The 17268-nt window shown below is 40.9% G+C and overlaps 1 protein-coding gene across 2 annotated transcripts in view; it reads left to right on the top strand.

Moving 5' to 3' along the window:
* The window catches only part of phf12b (PHD finger protein 12b), an 88237-nt gene that overhangs the window by 67655 nt on the left and 3314 nt on the right, over positions 1-17268 (top strand). For both annotated transcript variants that reach the window (XM_072589679.1, XM_072589678.1), the window contains 2 exons: positions 8344-8426; positions 13303-13441. In XM_072589679.1, the coding sequence (XP_072445780.1) occupies positions 8344-8426; positions 13303-13441 (222 nt within the window). The remainder of the gene's footprint in view (positions 1-8343; positions 8427-13302; positions 13442-17268) is intronic.

Below are 17268 nucleotides of genomic sequence, written 5' to 3'. Positions count from 1 at the left end.
ATCTCGCACGATGCTGACTAAACAGAGGAGAAGCTGACCCTGATCTCTCTCATGCTGCAAGGGCATGAACAGCAGCTGGGAGACCTGGCAAAAAGGATGGATGAGGTTCACAGAGGCATAGTGGTGGAAGGTAATGCCAGTTCCTCTCAGGATAGGATCTAAGCCCTCGAGATGCAGGTTCATAGCGACCAAGTGGATGACCTTGAAAACGGGGAGAAGAAAGAATATTCAGATCATCGGTCTGCCTGACCGAAAGAAAGGTGAGCGACCTGTGGAATTTATTGAGGACTGACTGCTAAAATTCCTTAACTTGGAGGCTGGCATGAGAGACTTGAGGATCGAGAGGGCTCACTGGGTCATGGTGCGGAGATCAGGTTTGGATCAGCATCCTCATCCTCTCCTGGAGTGGTTTCATCACTATAAGAGATATGGAGAGAATTGTTGAAGCTTCCAGAATCCAATGAAAGAATCCGAAGGCCCTAATTTATGAGGACTCTAAGATCATGTTCTTCCAGGACTTCTCAGCGGCGGTGATCCAGAAAATAAAATCTTATGACGGTGTCAAGAAGACTGAGGGAGCTAGGGATTCTATACTCTGAGATATCCGATGGTGCCTCGGTTCACCTTGGATGGATCCGTACATCTCTTTGACACGTCAGAGAAGGCAAAAGACTTTGTTGTCCAATTAATCTGATGAACAAAAGTATGTACAAATAGTAGTGTTGTTTGGGTATGTGTTTTTAAAAAGAAGTCTGGTTGGAGCTTGCTGCTTTTTTCTTTTGGTAATAATTTGATTTAAACTATGTTTGGCAGCGGTTGCGATGTGTACTTTCAATTTCTAAGTTATACCAAAGGATGGGTGGAGTATTTAACCCCCGCCTTTTCATTTAAAAAAAAATTCTCTTTACTCATATTGCCATTTTATGGTGCATTTACTTTCTTTTCTGCTTGTGTTTGTGGTGTGGCTTTAGCTAGGAGGAGGGAAAATGGTTGGGGTGGCTAGATACATACTTATGGACAGTTTGGGATGGATAGTTGCCACTTTTGCGCAGAGGATAAGTTCCCCTATTCAGCACCATTGGTGCTTTATATGTTGGTTTGTGTTTGTTTTTTGTTTTTTGTTTTTATTCTTTGATAGCTTAGTAGGTTTGTTAAATGTAGTGGTTTTAGTTTGTAGTTTTTATGTTTAGGTCATGTGACACTAAGGCTCAACAATTTGTGGTTCGAGTTCCTCATCTCTGGCATTTGAGTGTTACTGCAGAAGGTTATGGCTAATGATTTGATTAAATGGTGTACCTAGAATATCAAGGGAAGTCACTCACTAGTTAAGAGGAAGACGGTACCTTTGAGTCTTAGAAAGGAGCAAGTGGATATTGCTTTGTTACAGGCGACAGACTTGGATGAGAGGAAGCATTTGAAACTACAGCAGAATGGCTTTGATCTGGTTTACTTTTCATCGTTTAATACCAGAAGTAGAGGAGTGGCTATATTGGTTCGAAGGAATCTCCCATTTGAGTTACTAGTGTCTTAAAGGCACACATGGGAGGTTTGTAATGCTTAAAGCCTTGATAAATGGGGAAGAATATGCTGTTTTAAATATTTATTGCTCTCTAGCTCATGCTGTTGTATGTTTGGTTGATGCATTTTCTAAACTGATCGGTATTGAGTGCCAGCCTATCTGTTATAGGGGTGATTTCGACTGTCTCACAGATCCCACAGTAGACCGGTTGCCCAAAGGCCCCTTGATACCCTCTGTACAAACAAAACAACTAGTGGTTCTATGTGTGGAGTTAGGTTTGGTGAACGTCTGGAGGCACCTCTACCCCACATGCAGGGATTTTACTTTTTTTTTCTAGTCTGCACAGATGTCACACCAGGATTGATTTGTTTTTTCTTCTCACCCCTGTGGCAACCTTGACTTGGTGGCATATTGTGCGATTGGTAATATTACCATCTCTGATCATGCTCCAGTGTACCTGTTAAGATTAAGGATGTTACAGGAGGTTTGAGGCACTGGCGAATGGATCCCTTTGTCCTCGAGGATGATAAGTTTGTGGAGTACTTCTCTAGGGAATTTTGGGCATTCCTAGACATGAATTCAGACTCGGTTAATAGTCCATCTGTCCTTTGGGAAACTGCCAAAGCCTATGCTGGGGGTTAATTATTTCCTGCTTTGCCAGTAGGAAGCAGCAGAAGGGTGAGCAGCAATGTCTCAAAGCATGGTTGAACGCAGTTGAGAAGGCTTACTTTGACAGGCCCTTATTGGTCAAACTACAGAGGATCATGCCACAACAGACTGTATTGAATTCCATGTTCAGGCAGATGGCAAAGAAGGAGCTTACCTTTGCAAAGCAAAGGTTATATGAGCATGGTGACAGGCCAGACAAATAATTAGCATAGCTGGACAGGAAACTGCATGCCCTACAAGCCATAATGGCGATATAGGGAAGGGTCTGGGAACTTCATATGTGACTCCAAAAAGATTAATGTGGCATTCCTGAGATCTTACTTTAAGTTGTATCAATCTGAGGGTTGTGAGGAGGGATGGGCCAAAATGAAATCCTTTTAAGGATCTGGAGCTTCCAGGCATGATCCCCAAACAACAGTCCTTTCTCAATGCACCGTTATCAGAGCAAGAGATGCAGGAAGCTGTGAGGCAGCTTCAGAGTGGAAAGGTTCCCAGTCCTGACAGACTTCCCAGCGAAATCTATAAGGAATTTATAAGCATACTGTCAGGCTAAGTGCTCATTGAGTTTAATAACTCATATAGATAGGATTGTCTCCCACCATCTCTGAGAAAGGCCGATAGTTCTTTTAAGAAAAAAGGGAAGGTCCTGGAGGACTCTGCTTCGTACAAGCCCATTTCATTCGTAAATGTGGACTTGAAAATTCTCTCTAAGACTATCGCGTTAAGGCTGGAGACTGTGTTGTTAAAGAGAATCAGACGGGCTTCGTAAAGGGCTGCAGATCCTCCAATAATGTTAGGAGGCTGCTTAATGTAATTCAAGCATGTCAACAACAGTCAATAGAGGGATTGGTGACTTCTTGAGATACAGAGAAGGCATTTGACAGAGTTGAGTGGCTATACCTTTTCTGTACTCTGGAGCAGTTTGGTTTGGGTGAAAATCTTTGTAAGGTGGGGTGAAGGTTCTCTACAGTGGTCCTCTTGCTGCGGTCATCACTAATGAGGTGCATCAAGTAATTTTAATATTTTTAGGAGCAGCCGGCAGGGCTGTCCCCTTTTTTGCCTCTGCTTTTTCCATTGGCTTCCGCCAATGTTCAATCACCATTTGTAGGGATCCTAATACATCAGCTCCAGAAGTGGGGTCAAAATAACAAAAGATTTTGTATGCAGACGATTTTTAAAATCAAATCCAGCAGTTTGTGTTTCACCTGATACAATGCATCTGCGTGTTTTGCACCTTTACAGGATGCAAGATTAATTTTGCAAAATTGGATGCTATGCCTATGGTCTTACGAAATGTCTCGAGGGCAAATATCAATTCCTGTTTAAGTGGTCACTGCCAGGTTGTGTGTATTTGGACATATTCATTACTCCAGTTCTGGATCAGCTGTTCAAAGCCAATTTTGTTTAATTATTTGACAAAATCAAACAAGCTCTTCAAAGATGGGTCCGATAGCACTTATTAAGATGAATATTCTCCCTGTTTACTATACCCTATACGGATGCTCCGTCAATTTTCAACAAGCAAATATTCAGGAGACTGGTTGGTTCAGCTCCTTTATTTGGCATCTGAAGCAGCCCCTCATTAAATTAGCTAAACTGCAACTGCCTCTCAGATTTGGGGTGGGGGGGGGGCGGTGTTGGGGAGTGGATTTCCTGGACATTAAAAGCTACCAACTAGGTTCGCTTTTATCCTACCTGAGTGATTGAGCTTGTGGAGATGGTCTTTCAATATGATTAGTTATTGAGGCCTCCCTGGCAGGATGCCCCCAAACTAGATGGAGGGGGTGTGGGGATGGCCTCAGATGAGTTTGAGAGACACTGCAGGGTGTAGGGGAGAGAGCCAGGTGTTGAAGTCTCCTCCGAGGCATGGGAAGATATTTGGGAAAATGCTTGAAAGATATCAATTTGAAATAGGACCCATGCTTTACAGTTTCTCCACAGAAACCATTTGGTACCAGACTGTTTGTCAAAATTTAAACCAGGGGCATCTTCAACATGTTCCCAAGTGCAAGATCTGTACAGACACTCTTACCCATTGTTTCTGGTCTTGTGGTAGGCTTCAAACATACTGGAGTGTTGTGGCGGGTGCAATGGAGAGGATTTTGGGTGTAAGGGTGGAGAAGGACCTGATTTCTCCTCTGCTGGGTCTGCCCAGTGTGTTCCCTGCAGACGTGCAAAAGAGAAAAGCTTTTCAATATCCTCACTTTTTGTGCAAGAAAGAATGATTTGCAAGTTTGGGTGTCCGACAATACCCTGGGCCTGTCGGGTTGGCAGAAGATTGTTATGGAGTATATTCCCTTGGATTTTCTCACCAGTATAGTACACTACAAAACTGAATTTTTATTAGACATGGCAGCCCTTTTTGGAATACCTGGACACAGATTTATCTGCCACATTAACAAGTGCTTTTATATAGCTGTAATGATTGTGTTTTGAGTCCAGTATCCAGGGAGGAGGAACTGTGAACGTATGAGTGTCTTGTTTGACTGAGTTGAGTTATTACTATTTATTAGTTTGTTGGTTATTATTTATTTAGTTTAATACTTGGGTTTTTATTCTATATCTTTCTCTATATATTTGTACATGACGACTGGTTGGGTTTTAACTTTTTTGTACAGTTTTGAATTGTTTTGTATTTGTAATATTAAAAAAAATCTTTTCTTTCAATAAAAGTATATTTTTTAAAAATGCTATTGTTACCTCCCCATTGCCAACTAATCTTCCTCCAAATATTTTAAATTAGGATATTGATTAAATTAGGATATGAACATTTATTGTGTTTTAATACAATCACTTACCAAGCCAAAATCCTATTATTTTGGATGTTTAAAATAAAGTCCTAGAATCAATGAATATCAAATTTCCTACAGTGCTTGAACGCACTGTTCAGCTTGTTAGCGTTTGGCACCGCGAAGTGAAACAAGTAGTGCTGTCAGGAGCATTATTGAAACTAACTGAGCCATGATCTAATTGGTGAGAGGTCAAGATTAAAAAGGTAAATCTGTCACTCAAAGATTGGTGTGGGAGAAATGGGTTCAAATTCATGTGACATTGACACCAGTAACTGAGAGGAAGGAAGCTATTCCAATGGGAGGGGCTCCACCTGAATCATGCTGGGACATGTATATGAAGCAAGGTAAATGAGCTACTACCGCAGGTGGAAGTTGGTAGGTATGATGTTGTGGATGTCACAGACAAGGCTACAAGGGATCAGGGCTGGAAACTAAATACTCAAGGTAATGCATCCTATAAAAAGGACAAAGAGGAGGCAGGTGTGCTTTTCTAATAAGAAATGAAATTAAATCGCAAGAAGTGAAGAAGATTTGGAAGACTTAGGATTATGTTGAGGAACTGCAGAGGAGAAAATACTTTGAGTTATGTACAGGTTCTCTAACAGTCAGAATATGGGAGATAGAAAAGGGGGGGGAGATCAATATGCAGGAAAACGTGGACAATCAGATTGGTGGTGGATCCCAAGAAAATGAATTCATGAAATGTCTGAGATGTTTTTTTTTTTGGAGCATCTTGTCCTAGAGCCCATTAGGGAACAGACAGTTCTGGGTTTGGTAATGTGTAATGGGGCAAACTTGATTAGAGTTTCAGGTGAGGGACCTCCTCAGGGGCTTTGACTGTAATGTGATAGAAATCACTCTGCAGTGTGAGAGGAAGAAGCTGGAATCAGATGTAACAGTATTAGAATTGAGTAAAGGTAGCTCCAAAAACATGAGGGAGGAGCTGGCTGGAGTTGATTGGAAGGAGAGCCTTATCGGGAAGATGGTGGAGCCATCATGCAGGAGCTTTTGTGGGTAATTCAGAAGGCACAGCAGAAATTCTTACCAAGGAAGAGGAAACGTACACTAAGGGGAGTACGAGGCAACTATGACTAACAAGGGAAAGCAAGGACAGCAGAAAAGAAAAAGCATACACTGTGGTGGTGATTAGTGGAGGGCCAGTGGCTTGTGAAGACTTTAAAAGCCAGTAGAGGGCACTTAAAGAAAAAGTAATTGGGGAGAAGAAGCTGAACTATGCTAGTAAGCTAGCTAGTAATAAAACAATTACAAGAGTTTGTTTTAGATCTGTAAAAGGTAAGAGAAAGGAAGATGTGGACATTGGACTGCCAGACAATAACACTGGAGAAATAGTAATGGGAGCAAAGAAATGGCCAAGGAACTGAATAGGTACTTTGCATCAGTAGCATACCAGAATTTGATATTCGGGGAGCAGAAGTGAGTATAGAGACCATCACTAAGGAGAAAATACTGGGGAAACTGAAAGGTCTGAAGGTGGATAAACCATCCAGACCAGAAGGTCTATATAAAAACCAAAAGATCTGCAGATGCTAGAAATGAAAAACAAATTGTTGGAAAAGCTCAGCAGGTCTGACAGCATTTGTGAAGAGAAATCAGAGTTAACCCTTGGGTAACCAGACCTAAAACATTAACTCTGATTTCTCTTCACAGATCTGCTGTGCTTTTCCTGTTTTTGTTTCAGATGGACTACATCCCAAAGTTCTGAAGATAATAGCTAAGGAAATTATGGAGGCATTGGTGGTGATCTTTCAGGAATTGCTGGAGTTGGGGAGAATCCCAGAGGCTTGCAAGTTGGCTAATGTAACATCCCTGTTTAAGAAGGGAGGGAGAGAGGCAGAAGTCAGGAAATTATAAGCCAGTTAGCCTAACCTCAATCCTTACAAGAGATTAGATTGCAGAATACTTGGAAGACCATGGAAAAGTAAGGCTGAGTCAGCATGGCTTCAACGGGAGGTCATTCCTAAAAAATCCATTAGAATCTTTTGAGGAGGAAATGAGCAAGTTAGACAAAGAGCTGGTGAACATGATATGTTTGGATTTCCAAAAGATCTTTGACAAGTGATGCACTGGAGGCACCTTAAACAGGATAAGAGGCCATGCTGTCAGGGGCAAGAAACTGGAATGCAGAGTGTGAGAGTAAGGAAGGCAACTTGATTAATTCAGTTCTGCAGTTATTGCTGAGTTTGCAGATGATACTGGTGCAGGGATAGTGTTGAGGTGGGAAGGCTGCAGTAGAGTTTGCGCAGGCTAGGCAAATGAGCAAAGAAATATAAGATGAGAAAGTGTGTGGCTATGTGCTTTGGTTGAAAGAGTACAGGCAAAGGTTATTTTCTATGTAGGAAAAGGCTTTGGAAATCTGAAGCATAAAGGGACTTGGGCATCCTAGTTCAGGATTCTCTTATGATTAGCATGCTCATTCAGTTGGCGTATAGGAAGGCAAATGCAATGCGAGCAATCATTTCAAGAGGGTGAGAATACAAAAGTAGGCACGTACTGCTGAGGCTGTATAAAGCTCTGGTTATATTAGAATGTTGTGAGTAGTTTTGGGGCCCATATCTAAAGAAAGATGAGCTAATCTTGGAGGTCTTAAGGAGGTTTATGCGAATGACCATGGAGATAGATGGCTTCTCATATGAGTAATGGTTGAGTCCTCTGGGTCTGTACTCTATGGAGTTTAGAAAGATGATGGGAGATTTCATTGAGACTTCGAGAATACTGGGATGCCTGGATACAGTGCATGTGGAGAAGGTGTTTCCACTAGTAGGAGAAACTAGGACCAGAGGACACAACAATGACCCTTTAGAACTGAAATGAGGAGGGTGAGGGGTGGCATGATGGGGACAGTGGCTTGAAAGTGTAGTGTTTCTTCATTTTAGAAGGGGGAGGCAAAGTTGAACTGCAGGGAATGGTCCAGGAACACTGTTGTGGGTGCTATTGTTTGAGATGTTTGTATCTGGAAAGAGCAGACAGGCTGAGCCAAGTCAGGAGCTGGCCATTTGAGAGAAGTAAGAGTTCAGGAGTTAATAGGAAAGTCTGAATGGAAATGAGAAGTGGTGAGTTATAGTGAGAAGAATGGTTAGAGTTTTAAAAGAAAAGCACAACATGTGAATTAATGAGATGTCATTTGTCTGTAATCGTGCAATGATTGCTTTCCTCCTTTAACAGACTCCTAAAACCTACCTTTTTGACTAAGCATTTGGTTATTTGACCTTTGTTCCATGTTATGTTTTTTATTTAAATCCCATTGAATCTGTGCAGTTTGTTTATGGTTCTAATTGTCAAATATTCCAAGTAAAAGGTACACTAGTTGTAACGGATTTATTTTTCTTGTGTTTTTCTTTTCAGGTGCCGATATGGATGTGTGCCTTATAAATTATGGACATTGTAATTATGTTTCTGGCAAACATGCGTGCATATTCTATGATGAGGTAAGGCTCATGAGTCTGAGTTCTGTCTTCTCTCTCCGAAAAAGGAAACAAAATAAGTTAAATGTACAGTGCACTTGGGACAGCATCTCAAATTAGTCAGAAGTTGTGTATGATTGTAATGCTTAACTGGTTTAGCAGCAAGCTGTATGAGCTGATGTCATTCTTACTAATCCATTTGATACAACAAAGGTGTGAAAGATCCAATTATAAGAACACAATAAGTGATAAGAAATAGAAGCAGAAGTAGCCCCTCAAACCTGCTCTGCCATTCAGTCAGATCATGGCTGATTTTCTCTTTCAGCTCCACTTTGTCAACTCCATTCCTCTTTACCTTGATTCTCTCATATCTAATTAATGTCTTACTCTGCAGTTCTTTTGTATTATTAAGGTGAAATCAGATTGTAATTGCAAATTTAAGAAGTTAGAGCCTTTGACTGAGAATGCTCTTCCATTTGCCCTAATGACTGATGCTGATTACTAATTTTTGCTCATTTGCATGCTCAGGTACTGTTTTAACTGTATTTGAACCAGCCATTTGACTTAGAAGAACAATTCACCTCTGTGCACCTGTGATCTTTGAAGTATCATGCGAAAAAAAAGTTTAAGTAGAATTCAGTTTCACATTTGCACTTACAGGAAAGCTTGAGAAAGCATCATTAAATTAAGTACGATATTTACATGCCAAAGGAACTGATTAGAATTGTCTGTGCTTGACATTGATGTCTTGGGTGAAACTGGCTTAATTAGCAGTAAACTGAGAGTGATAAAAGGCCAAAACAATTGGACAGATACTCTGGTAAAAAGTAAAAGATGATCCTCGTGGTAAAGACTCATTTACAGAATGGAATTAGAACTACAGAAGCACAGCCAGCCCATCATGTCCTTGCCAGCTGAATGAACTACCCACCTACTCTAAACCACTTCTCAGCACTTGCTCTGTACCCTGCATATTTACAGGTGTTCAGGTGTAAATCCACATTTCTTAAATAAGTTGAATGCTACTGCCTCATCTCCTAAACTGGCAGCAAATTCCAAGCGCACCCTCTGCATAAGAGTTTTCTGTGCTATGTCGTATCTAATCCTTCTTCCCACCATCTTAAATTGGTACCCCTGATGATTGACCTCTCCACTAGGGGAAACAGGTCTTTTGTATCTACTGTATCCAAACTCCTCATCTAATGCCAAAGCAAGAGTGCACCACTCAGTCCATTGAGTATGTCATTTGGTGAGATCATGGCTGATTTTATAATCCTCAACTCCACTTTCCAGCCTTATTTTCCATAATCGATGCTTTTACTGATTAAGTACATTCAAGTCTGAGAGAGAGATTTTTAGCGTACAGCCTTGTGCAAAAACAAATTGCACAGATTTGTTACTCTATTGAAGAAATTCCTCCTTACCTCTATTCAACCCTTAGTCTACTCTCTGGTCCAACATGGGAAAATAGCCTTTCTGCGTCTACATTGTCAAGTCGTCTACGAATCTTCTGTTTTAATAAGGTCACCTTTCTTTCAACTAAACTCCAGTGAATACAGGCCTGACCGACTCAAACTCCTCATTAAACAGTCCAACCATACCCTGGATCAACCTAGTTAACCTTCTCTGAATTGCTTCCAGTGCTAATCTGCCTTTCCTTAGATCAGGGTTCCAAAACTTTTCACGCTATTCAGGCAATGGTCTGAGTTTTAGTTTTACCTAAACCTCCTGTTTTTATACTTTTGTTACCTTTTGAAATAAAGGATAGGAGCTTATTTGCCTTTCTTATTATTGGCTGAAGTTGGATACTAGCATTTTGTGATTTGTACACAGTCTCCCAAATTCCTCTCTTGCAGTTTTGTAGTCTTTATCCATTTAATATTCAGCTCCTCATACTTTCTGCCAAAGTGCATAGCCTCGCATTTTCCCACATTATATTTTATTTGCTAAATTTTTGCCTACCTGCTTAATCTCATATATATCTCTGCAGACTGTTGTCCTTATCACTTGCCTTTCCACCTGTTTTTGTATCATCCCCTAACTTGGCAATTGTCCTTTCACTTCCCTCATCTTCACCATTAATATTTTATAAATAATTGTGGTCCCAACACTGATCCCTGTGGCACTCCACTAGTTATGCTGCACTCCTGGAAGTTTCCCTCTTATCCTAACTTGTGTCTTGTATTAGACAGCCACTCCTCTATCCATGCTAATAAAAGGTAAAGTCAAATTCTTGCACACTCATTAGAGAGACAACTGATGATTGTTTAACCTGAGGGTCACCATATCTCAGGCAAGGAAGAAGAGTCCTTCAGCTGGTGCTGGAATTGAACCCATGCTGTTGTAGTTACTCTGCCAACTGAGCGAACTAATAAACTACCTCCAACACCATGGGCACTTATCTTGTTAAGTAGTCAAACATATAACTTGCCAAATGTTTCTGAAAATCCAAATATATTACATCCCCTGCTTCCCCTTTGTGCTGCTTATTTCCTCAGAGTATTCTAGTAAATTTGTTAGGTATTTATTTTCCCCTTCATGTGGTCATGCTGACTGTGCTTATCATCTTCCTCTTTATTATTATTTTTTGGTCATCTTTTGGTTTATAAAATGTCCCCAATCATCTAGTTTACCTGTAATTTTTGCCACATTGTTGTTTTTTTTCAATTTGGTGCTATCCTTAATTTACCTGGTTAACCACAGTTGGCTTATTTCTTCTTAGATTCTCCCTTTTTCATTGGGATATTTGCTATGATCTATGAACTAGTTTCTTAAACATATGCTTTTGTTTCTTGCATGTCTTTGCTACTTAACCCCTTTCCCAGTCTTCTCCAGCTAGTTCTGCCCTCATTCCTTTGTAATTACCGTTACTTAAGTTTAGCTTTGTTGTTTCCAACTCCAGTTCCTCCTCCTCAAACTGAGTGCCAAATTCTACAATTTCAATTAATTCAACTCTCAAACTTTACTGTCCCCAGAAAGACCATCCTAGCCTCCGCAATCCTTTTTCATAGCTGCCGTTTTTCATGCCCTGGCAATATTGTTGTCAATCTGCTCTGTACTATCTGAAGAGCAATTCTGGAATGTGATGACAAAAACAATTCACAAAAACTCCAACTGTGACCTAAGCAGTGTCTTCCTTGGTTCAAGCACTACATTGCTGCTTTTGTATTCAGTACCTTGCCCAAAGAAGTAAAGTATCCTGTGCTGCCTTTATCATCGTTCATCAGCCAGTCTGTCCTGCTGCCTGCAGGAAACTGTGGATATGGACTCCTAGGGCTGTCTCTTCCACTACCTTGTTCCATGTCCTCCCATTTGTTGCATGCTTCTTTGCTTTGTTTCCCCTCTCCACTTACTGATTCAACCAAAACATCCTGAAATTCACAGCGATCATCTGGAATAAAACTACCTGATCAGTTTTTGTAGTATCTGCAAATTTCTCAGTCATGCTACCATGTTTCAGTCTAAATTATTATTTTAAAAAACCATAAATAATGATCATGTGCCCTGTGGAACACAGCCAGAAGCTGCTTTCAATTTAAATTAATAGCTAAAATTACCATAGTCTTACTAGACCATAGGGCTATGCTGTCATGAGAGAGATGACTGGTGGGGATTTCACCTGAGGGTCACAACACCTCAGCTCAGAGGGGAGGTTGAGAAATAGGTTCCTTTTGTGGTAACCTTTATCTGGTGCAGGAATTGGTATACTCTGCATTGCAACAAGCTGTCCTGTCAAATGAGCTAACCAACTCTCTAAGTAATGAAAGTTAATCTTCAAGTGATTTGTGAATCAGTAACAAAGTTAATATTTGTTACTGAAAAATAAATGGAGATAATAGATTTGTTAGGTGGCATGTTATCAGAATACAGAATATATTTTCATTGGGTAACTAATGAAGCTATACTTAGTGTAATATTTTTACTGAACTGTTAATAAGGCAGAGAAAGAGGAAATGGGTTAATTATCCCCCTGGGAGACCAATGTAGATTGGTCAATGATGCAAAAATGAATTTTTGATGTTAAATTGCCAGTTGCCGTTTTCTTTGAGTTGGGCTATATGATTATTGCACTGTGAATGTCCAATTCATAAACACCTTACCAAAGTTTGAGGAAGATAAATATTAGCTGATGAACTAATGTAGCTTGCTCCTGAAAAACGTAGCTTGTAACATCCTGTTACTGTAGTAGCTTGACTTTCTCTTAGAAGGACAAGAGACCAGGCTGGTGAAAACCAGAGCTTTGGGTGATGATCTAAATCATTATAGCATTATAGTTACCCTGTGTCTGCCAGTAATCTTTGTTTTGAATTTTTTCAGGATATTTAGTCCTAAAGATGCTATCCAGTTGACTAGCTGTTGGCAAGGCAAATGTCTGATTTTAATGAGAATGTTATCTTTTATGCAGAAAAAAAATGCAAGTAAGCAGAAAGACTGGGTATGCACAGGAACAAATCTCAATTAAGCTTTTAGTAGGGAAAATGTAAATATTTAGTGTGTCAGTGTTGAAATGTCTTTGTGCTTTTAGCTATTAAATGAAATTGTAAATGAAAGAATAATTACAATCAAATCATATATCTGATTTGACAGTGAGTCACCTTGTAGCCTGTAGTTTAGAAATATCTGTTTTGTTTGAGCAGAGATAATTAAAATTCATACCATTTATAGTGGAAACTAGATAAGTAAAATAGCTTTGTTTGTTGAGGGTTTACCTGTTATCTATCTATCTATTTACTTTTCCTACGCTCAGTCAGGTAATGGTTTACACGACTTATTAATTTGTCTCCATTTAACTTGAACTGTGCAATACTTAATTGCCAATAAAAGGAATGACTTAGTATAAAAAGTAATTAAGCATTTGTTGCTGTTAAACATTTTGGTAAATTCTTGTCTTTGTTTTTAGAACACAAAACACTATGAATTGTTAAACTACAGTGAGCATGGAACAACAGTTGACAATGTTCTGTATTCGTGTGACTTCTCAGAAAAGACTTCTCCTACTCCACCAAGCAGTATTGTTGCCAAAGTTCAAAGTGTAATAAGTAAGTGTGTTTTCACAATTTTTCTGTTTGTTCACGGGTAATGGATTTTGCTAACTTAGCCAGCATTAATTGTCCATTATTGATTGACCTTAAAAGTAGTGAGGTGCCTTCTTGAACTGCTGCAGTCCTCTGGGTGAAGTGGGTAGATGTGCTAACAGTGCTGCTAGGTGGGTATTCCAGGATTTGACCCAGTGATGGTGAAGGAATGGCAGTGTAGTTCTAAATTAGGAAGGTGTGTGGCTTTGAGGGAAATTTGAAGGTGGTGGTACTCCCATTTGTCTGCTGCCTTTGTTCGAGATGATAGAAGTTATGGGATTGGAAGATCCTGTCAAAAAACAATGGTGAGTTGCTGCAGTGTATCTCAGTGATGATATGCAGTACTGCCACTTGCATTAGTGGTAGCTGGAGAGAATATTAAAGTTTGGTGGCCAGTGAAGCACACTGCTGAGCATCCAGGCAAGTGAAGAATACTCCTTCACTCTGTAGACTTGTGTCTATAATAGTTGGTTGGATGGCTTTGGAAGTCATTAGGTAAATTTAATGCAGAATTCCTAGCCTCTGACCTGATATTGTAGCCACTTTATATGCCTGGTCTGCATTTACATTTCTGGTCAATGATAATTTGTTGTTTGTTGGGGTTTCAACAATGATTATACCATTGAAAATCCAGAGGCGATGGTTAATTTCTCTCTTGTTCAAAATGGTCATTGTCTGGCACTTGTGTGATGAAATTGCCTCTAATCAGCCCAGTCCTGGATGCTGTATAGTATATTTGCTGCAAATAAATACAGGTGACTTCAGTATCTGAGGAGTTGTGAATGATTCTGAACATTGTGCAATCATCGATGATCTTAAGATGGAAAAAAGTATCGAGGAATCAACTGAAGATGGTTCAACCTCTGTCATTGCCCTGAGGAATTCCTGCAGCAATACCCTGAGACTGAGCTGATTGACCTCCATACAACCACCTTCCTTTGTGCTAGGCGTGACTGTCTAACCAGTGGAGTGATCTCTGTCTGATTTCCATTTTAATTGCTGATTTGCTTGAGTTCCTTGATGCTGTAATCTATCAAATGCCTGCCTTCATGTCAAGAGCAATGATACTCATTGCGCCCCCCGCCCCCCCCCCCACCCAACCCTTGGAATTCAGCTCCTTTGTCCATCTTGGACCAAGCCTTATGTGGTCAGGAGCTGAGCAGCTGCTCATCATCTTGGATGTTGGTGGGGTAGTGGGATAGGTGGTAGTCAACAGGAGGTTTCCTGCCCATTGATAACAAAAAGCTTCATGGTCTCCAGCATCTGTGTTGAAGATGCCCAGGGAAACTTTCTCCCATTGTGTAGCACTGTGCTGCTATCTCTGGAGAGTCTGTTCTGGTGGAGCAGGACACTGCAATCTGATGGTAGCATCTGGGACTTTGTAAGATATGATTTTGAGATTGTGACTGTGTAAGCTGTTGCTTGACTATGTTGAACAAATTTGGCCCAAGACCCCAGAAGTTTTTAAGGAGGACTTTGTGAGGTCAACAGTACTTGGTTTGCTATTGTCACTTCTGATGCTAAGTTTGTCAAGCGGTCTGTTTGGTTCAATTCTTTTTCCTAAGCTTTGTAGCAGTTTGGTACAGTGAATGGCTTGCATGGCTATTTCAGGGGGACACTTAAAAAATCTCCACATTTGCTTTGCATCTGGAGTCACATGCAGGTTTTTAAAAAAAATTCATTTGTGAGATGTGGGCGTCTCTAGCTAGCCAGCATTAATTGCCTGTCCTTAGTTGCCCTGAGCTGCTGCCTTGAATCACTGCAGTCCACCTGCTGTGGTTTAATTCACAGTGCCATTAGGAAGGGAGATACAGGATGTTGACCCAGTGACCGTGAAGGAAACATGATATATTTCCAAGTCAAGGTGATTAGTGGCTTGGAGGGGAACTTGAAGGTGTTGGTGTTCCCATGTGTATGCTGCCCTTTCCTTCTAGAAGAAAGTAGTCATGCATTTGGAAGGTGAGATCTGAGAATGTTTGAATTTCTGTAGTGCATCTCATAGTATGCATTGCTGCTACTGAGTGTCGGTGGTGGAGGGAGTGGTTGCTTGTGGACATAGTGCCAATCAAGTGGGCTGCTTTGTCCCGGATGGTGTCCAGTTTCTTGAGTCTTGTTGGGGCTGTACTCATCCAGGCAAGTGGGAGTATTCCATCACAGTCCTGATCTCTGCCTTATAGATGGTTGACTGGTTTTGGGGAGGCAGGAGGTTAATTACTCGCTGCAGTATTTCTAGCCTCTGACCTGCTCTTATAACCACTGTTTGTGGTGAGTCCAGTTGAGTTTCTGGTCAATGACAATGCTCCAGATTTTGATAGTGGGGGATTCAGTGATGGTACACTATTGAATGTCAAGGGGCAGTGGTTAGGTTGTCTCCTACGGTGATAGCCATTGCCTGGTATTTTTGAGGGGGCGAGTGTTGCTTGCCACTTGTCACCCCAAGGCTGGATATTGTCCAGATCCTTTTTGCATTTTAACATGAACTGCTTCAGTATCATAGGAGTTACAAATGGTGCTGAACATTGTTCAGTCATCAGGGAGCATCTCCACTTTTGACCCTGGAGGGAAGGTCATTGATGAAGCAGCTGAAGATGGTTGGGCCTAGGACGCTATCCTCAGGAACTCCTGCAGAGATGTTCTGGAGCTGAAATGACAGACCTCCAACAACCACAACCGTCTTCCTGTGTGTCATGACTACTCCAAACACCAGACCGTTTGCTCCGTGAAGCCCATTGATTCCAGTTTTGCTAGGGCTCCTTGATTCCACATTCTGTCAAATGCAACCTTGATGTCAAGGGCTGTCATTTATACCTCCTCTCTAGAATTTAGCTCTTGTTCATGTTTGAACCAAGGCTGTAATGAGATCAGGAGCTAAGTGGTCCTGGCAGAACCCAATTGGTGTCACTGAGCAAATTATTGCTGAGCAGGTGCTGTCTCATGGCATTGTTAATCCATCATCTTACTGATGATAATTGGTTGGATTGCATTTGTTCTGCTTTTTATGTGCAGGCCATATCTGGGTAATATATTACATTGTCAGGTAGGTGCCAGTTTTGTAACTGTATTGGAACAGCTTGACTGGGGAGTGGCAAGTTCTGGAACACAAGTCTGTAGTACTGTTGCTGGAATGTTGTCAGGGCCTCAATAGCTAGTCATCCAGGGTTCCCTACTCCTGCCAGCCTTGCCCTTCACTCTTAACAGGAACATGCTGGCCCTTTACTTTCTTTAACTCAGTTTTGAAACCTTCCACTTACCAGATGTCCCTTTACCTGCAAACAGCCTTGCCCATCAACTTTTGAAAGTTTCTAAGACTATCAAAATTGGCCTTGCCTAAATTTAGAATTTTACCTTATGGACCAGGTCTGTCCTTTTCCTCTGGTATTTTAAAACTAATGGAAATATGGTTACTGGTCCTAAAGTGCTCCCCCACTAATGCTTATGTCACTTGCCCTGCCTTATTTCCTAAGAGGAGGTCAAGCTTTGCCACTTCTCCTAGCAGGGCCATTCACATACTGCGTGAGAGAGTCTTCCTGAACACCCTTAACAAATTACTTTTCATCCAAGCCCTTGACACTATGGCAGTCCCAGTCGATGTTACAAAAGTTAAAGTCCCCTACTATGCAAGAATAAGCAGCTTATAAACTATCTGGGATCTCCTTACATATTTGCTCCTCATTCTCCTGATGCCTTCTGCCTAAATATTTCTATGAAAACTTCAGCCTTATCTTTTGTATTCTTATGCTGGGCTCTTCTGTTATTGAGGATGGGCATATTTGTGGAGCCATCTCCTCCAG

Source organism: Chiloscyllium punctatum, chromosome 19, assembly GCF_047496795.1.
Source record: "Chiloscyllium punctatum isolate Juve2018m chromosome 19, sChiPun1.3, whole genome shotgun sequence".
NCBI classification, from domain to species: domain Eukaryota; kingdom Metazoa; phylum Chordata; class Chondrichthyes; order Orectolobiformes; family Hemiscylliidae; genus Chiloscyllium; species Chiloscyllium punctatum.
The sequence above is the reverse complement of the archived record's forward strand: the minus strand, read 5'-3'. Positions and strand labels throughout refer to the sequence as shown.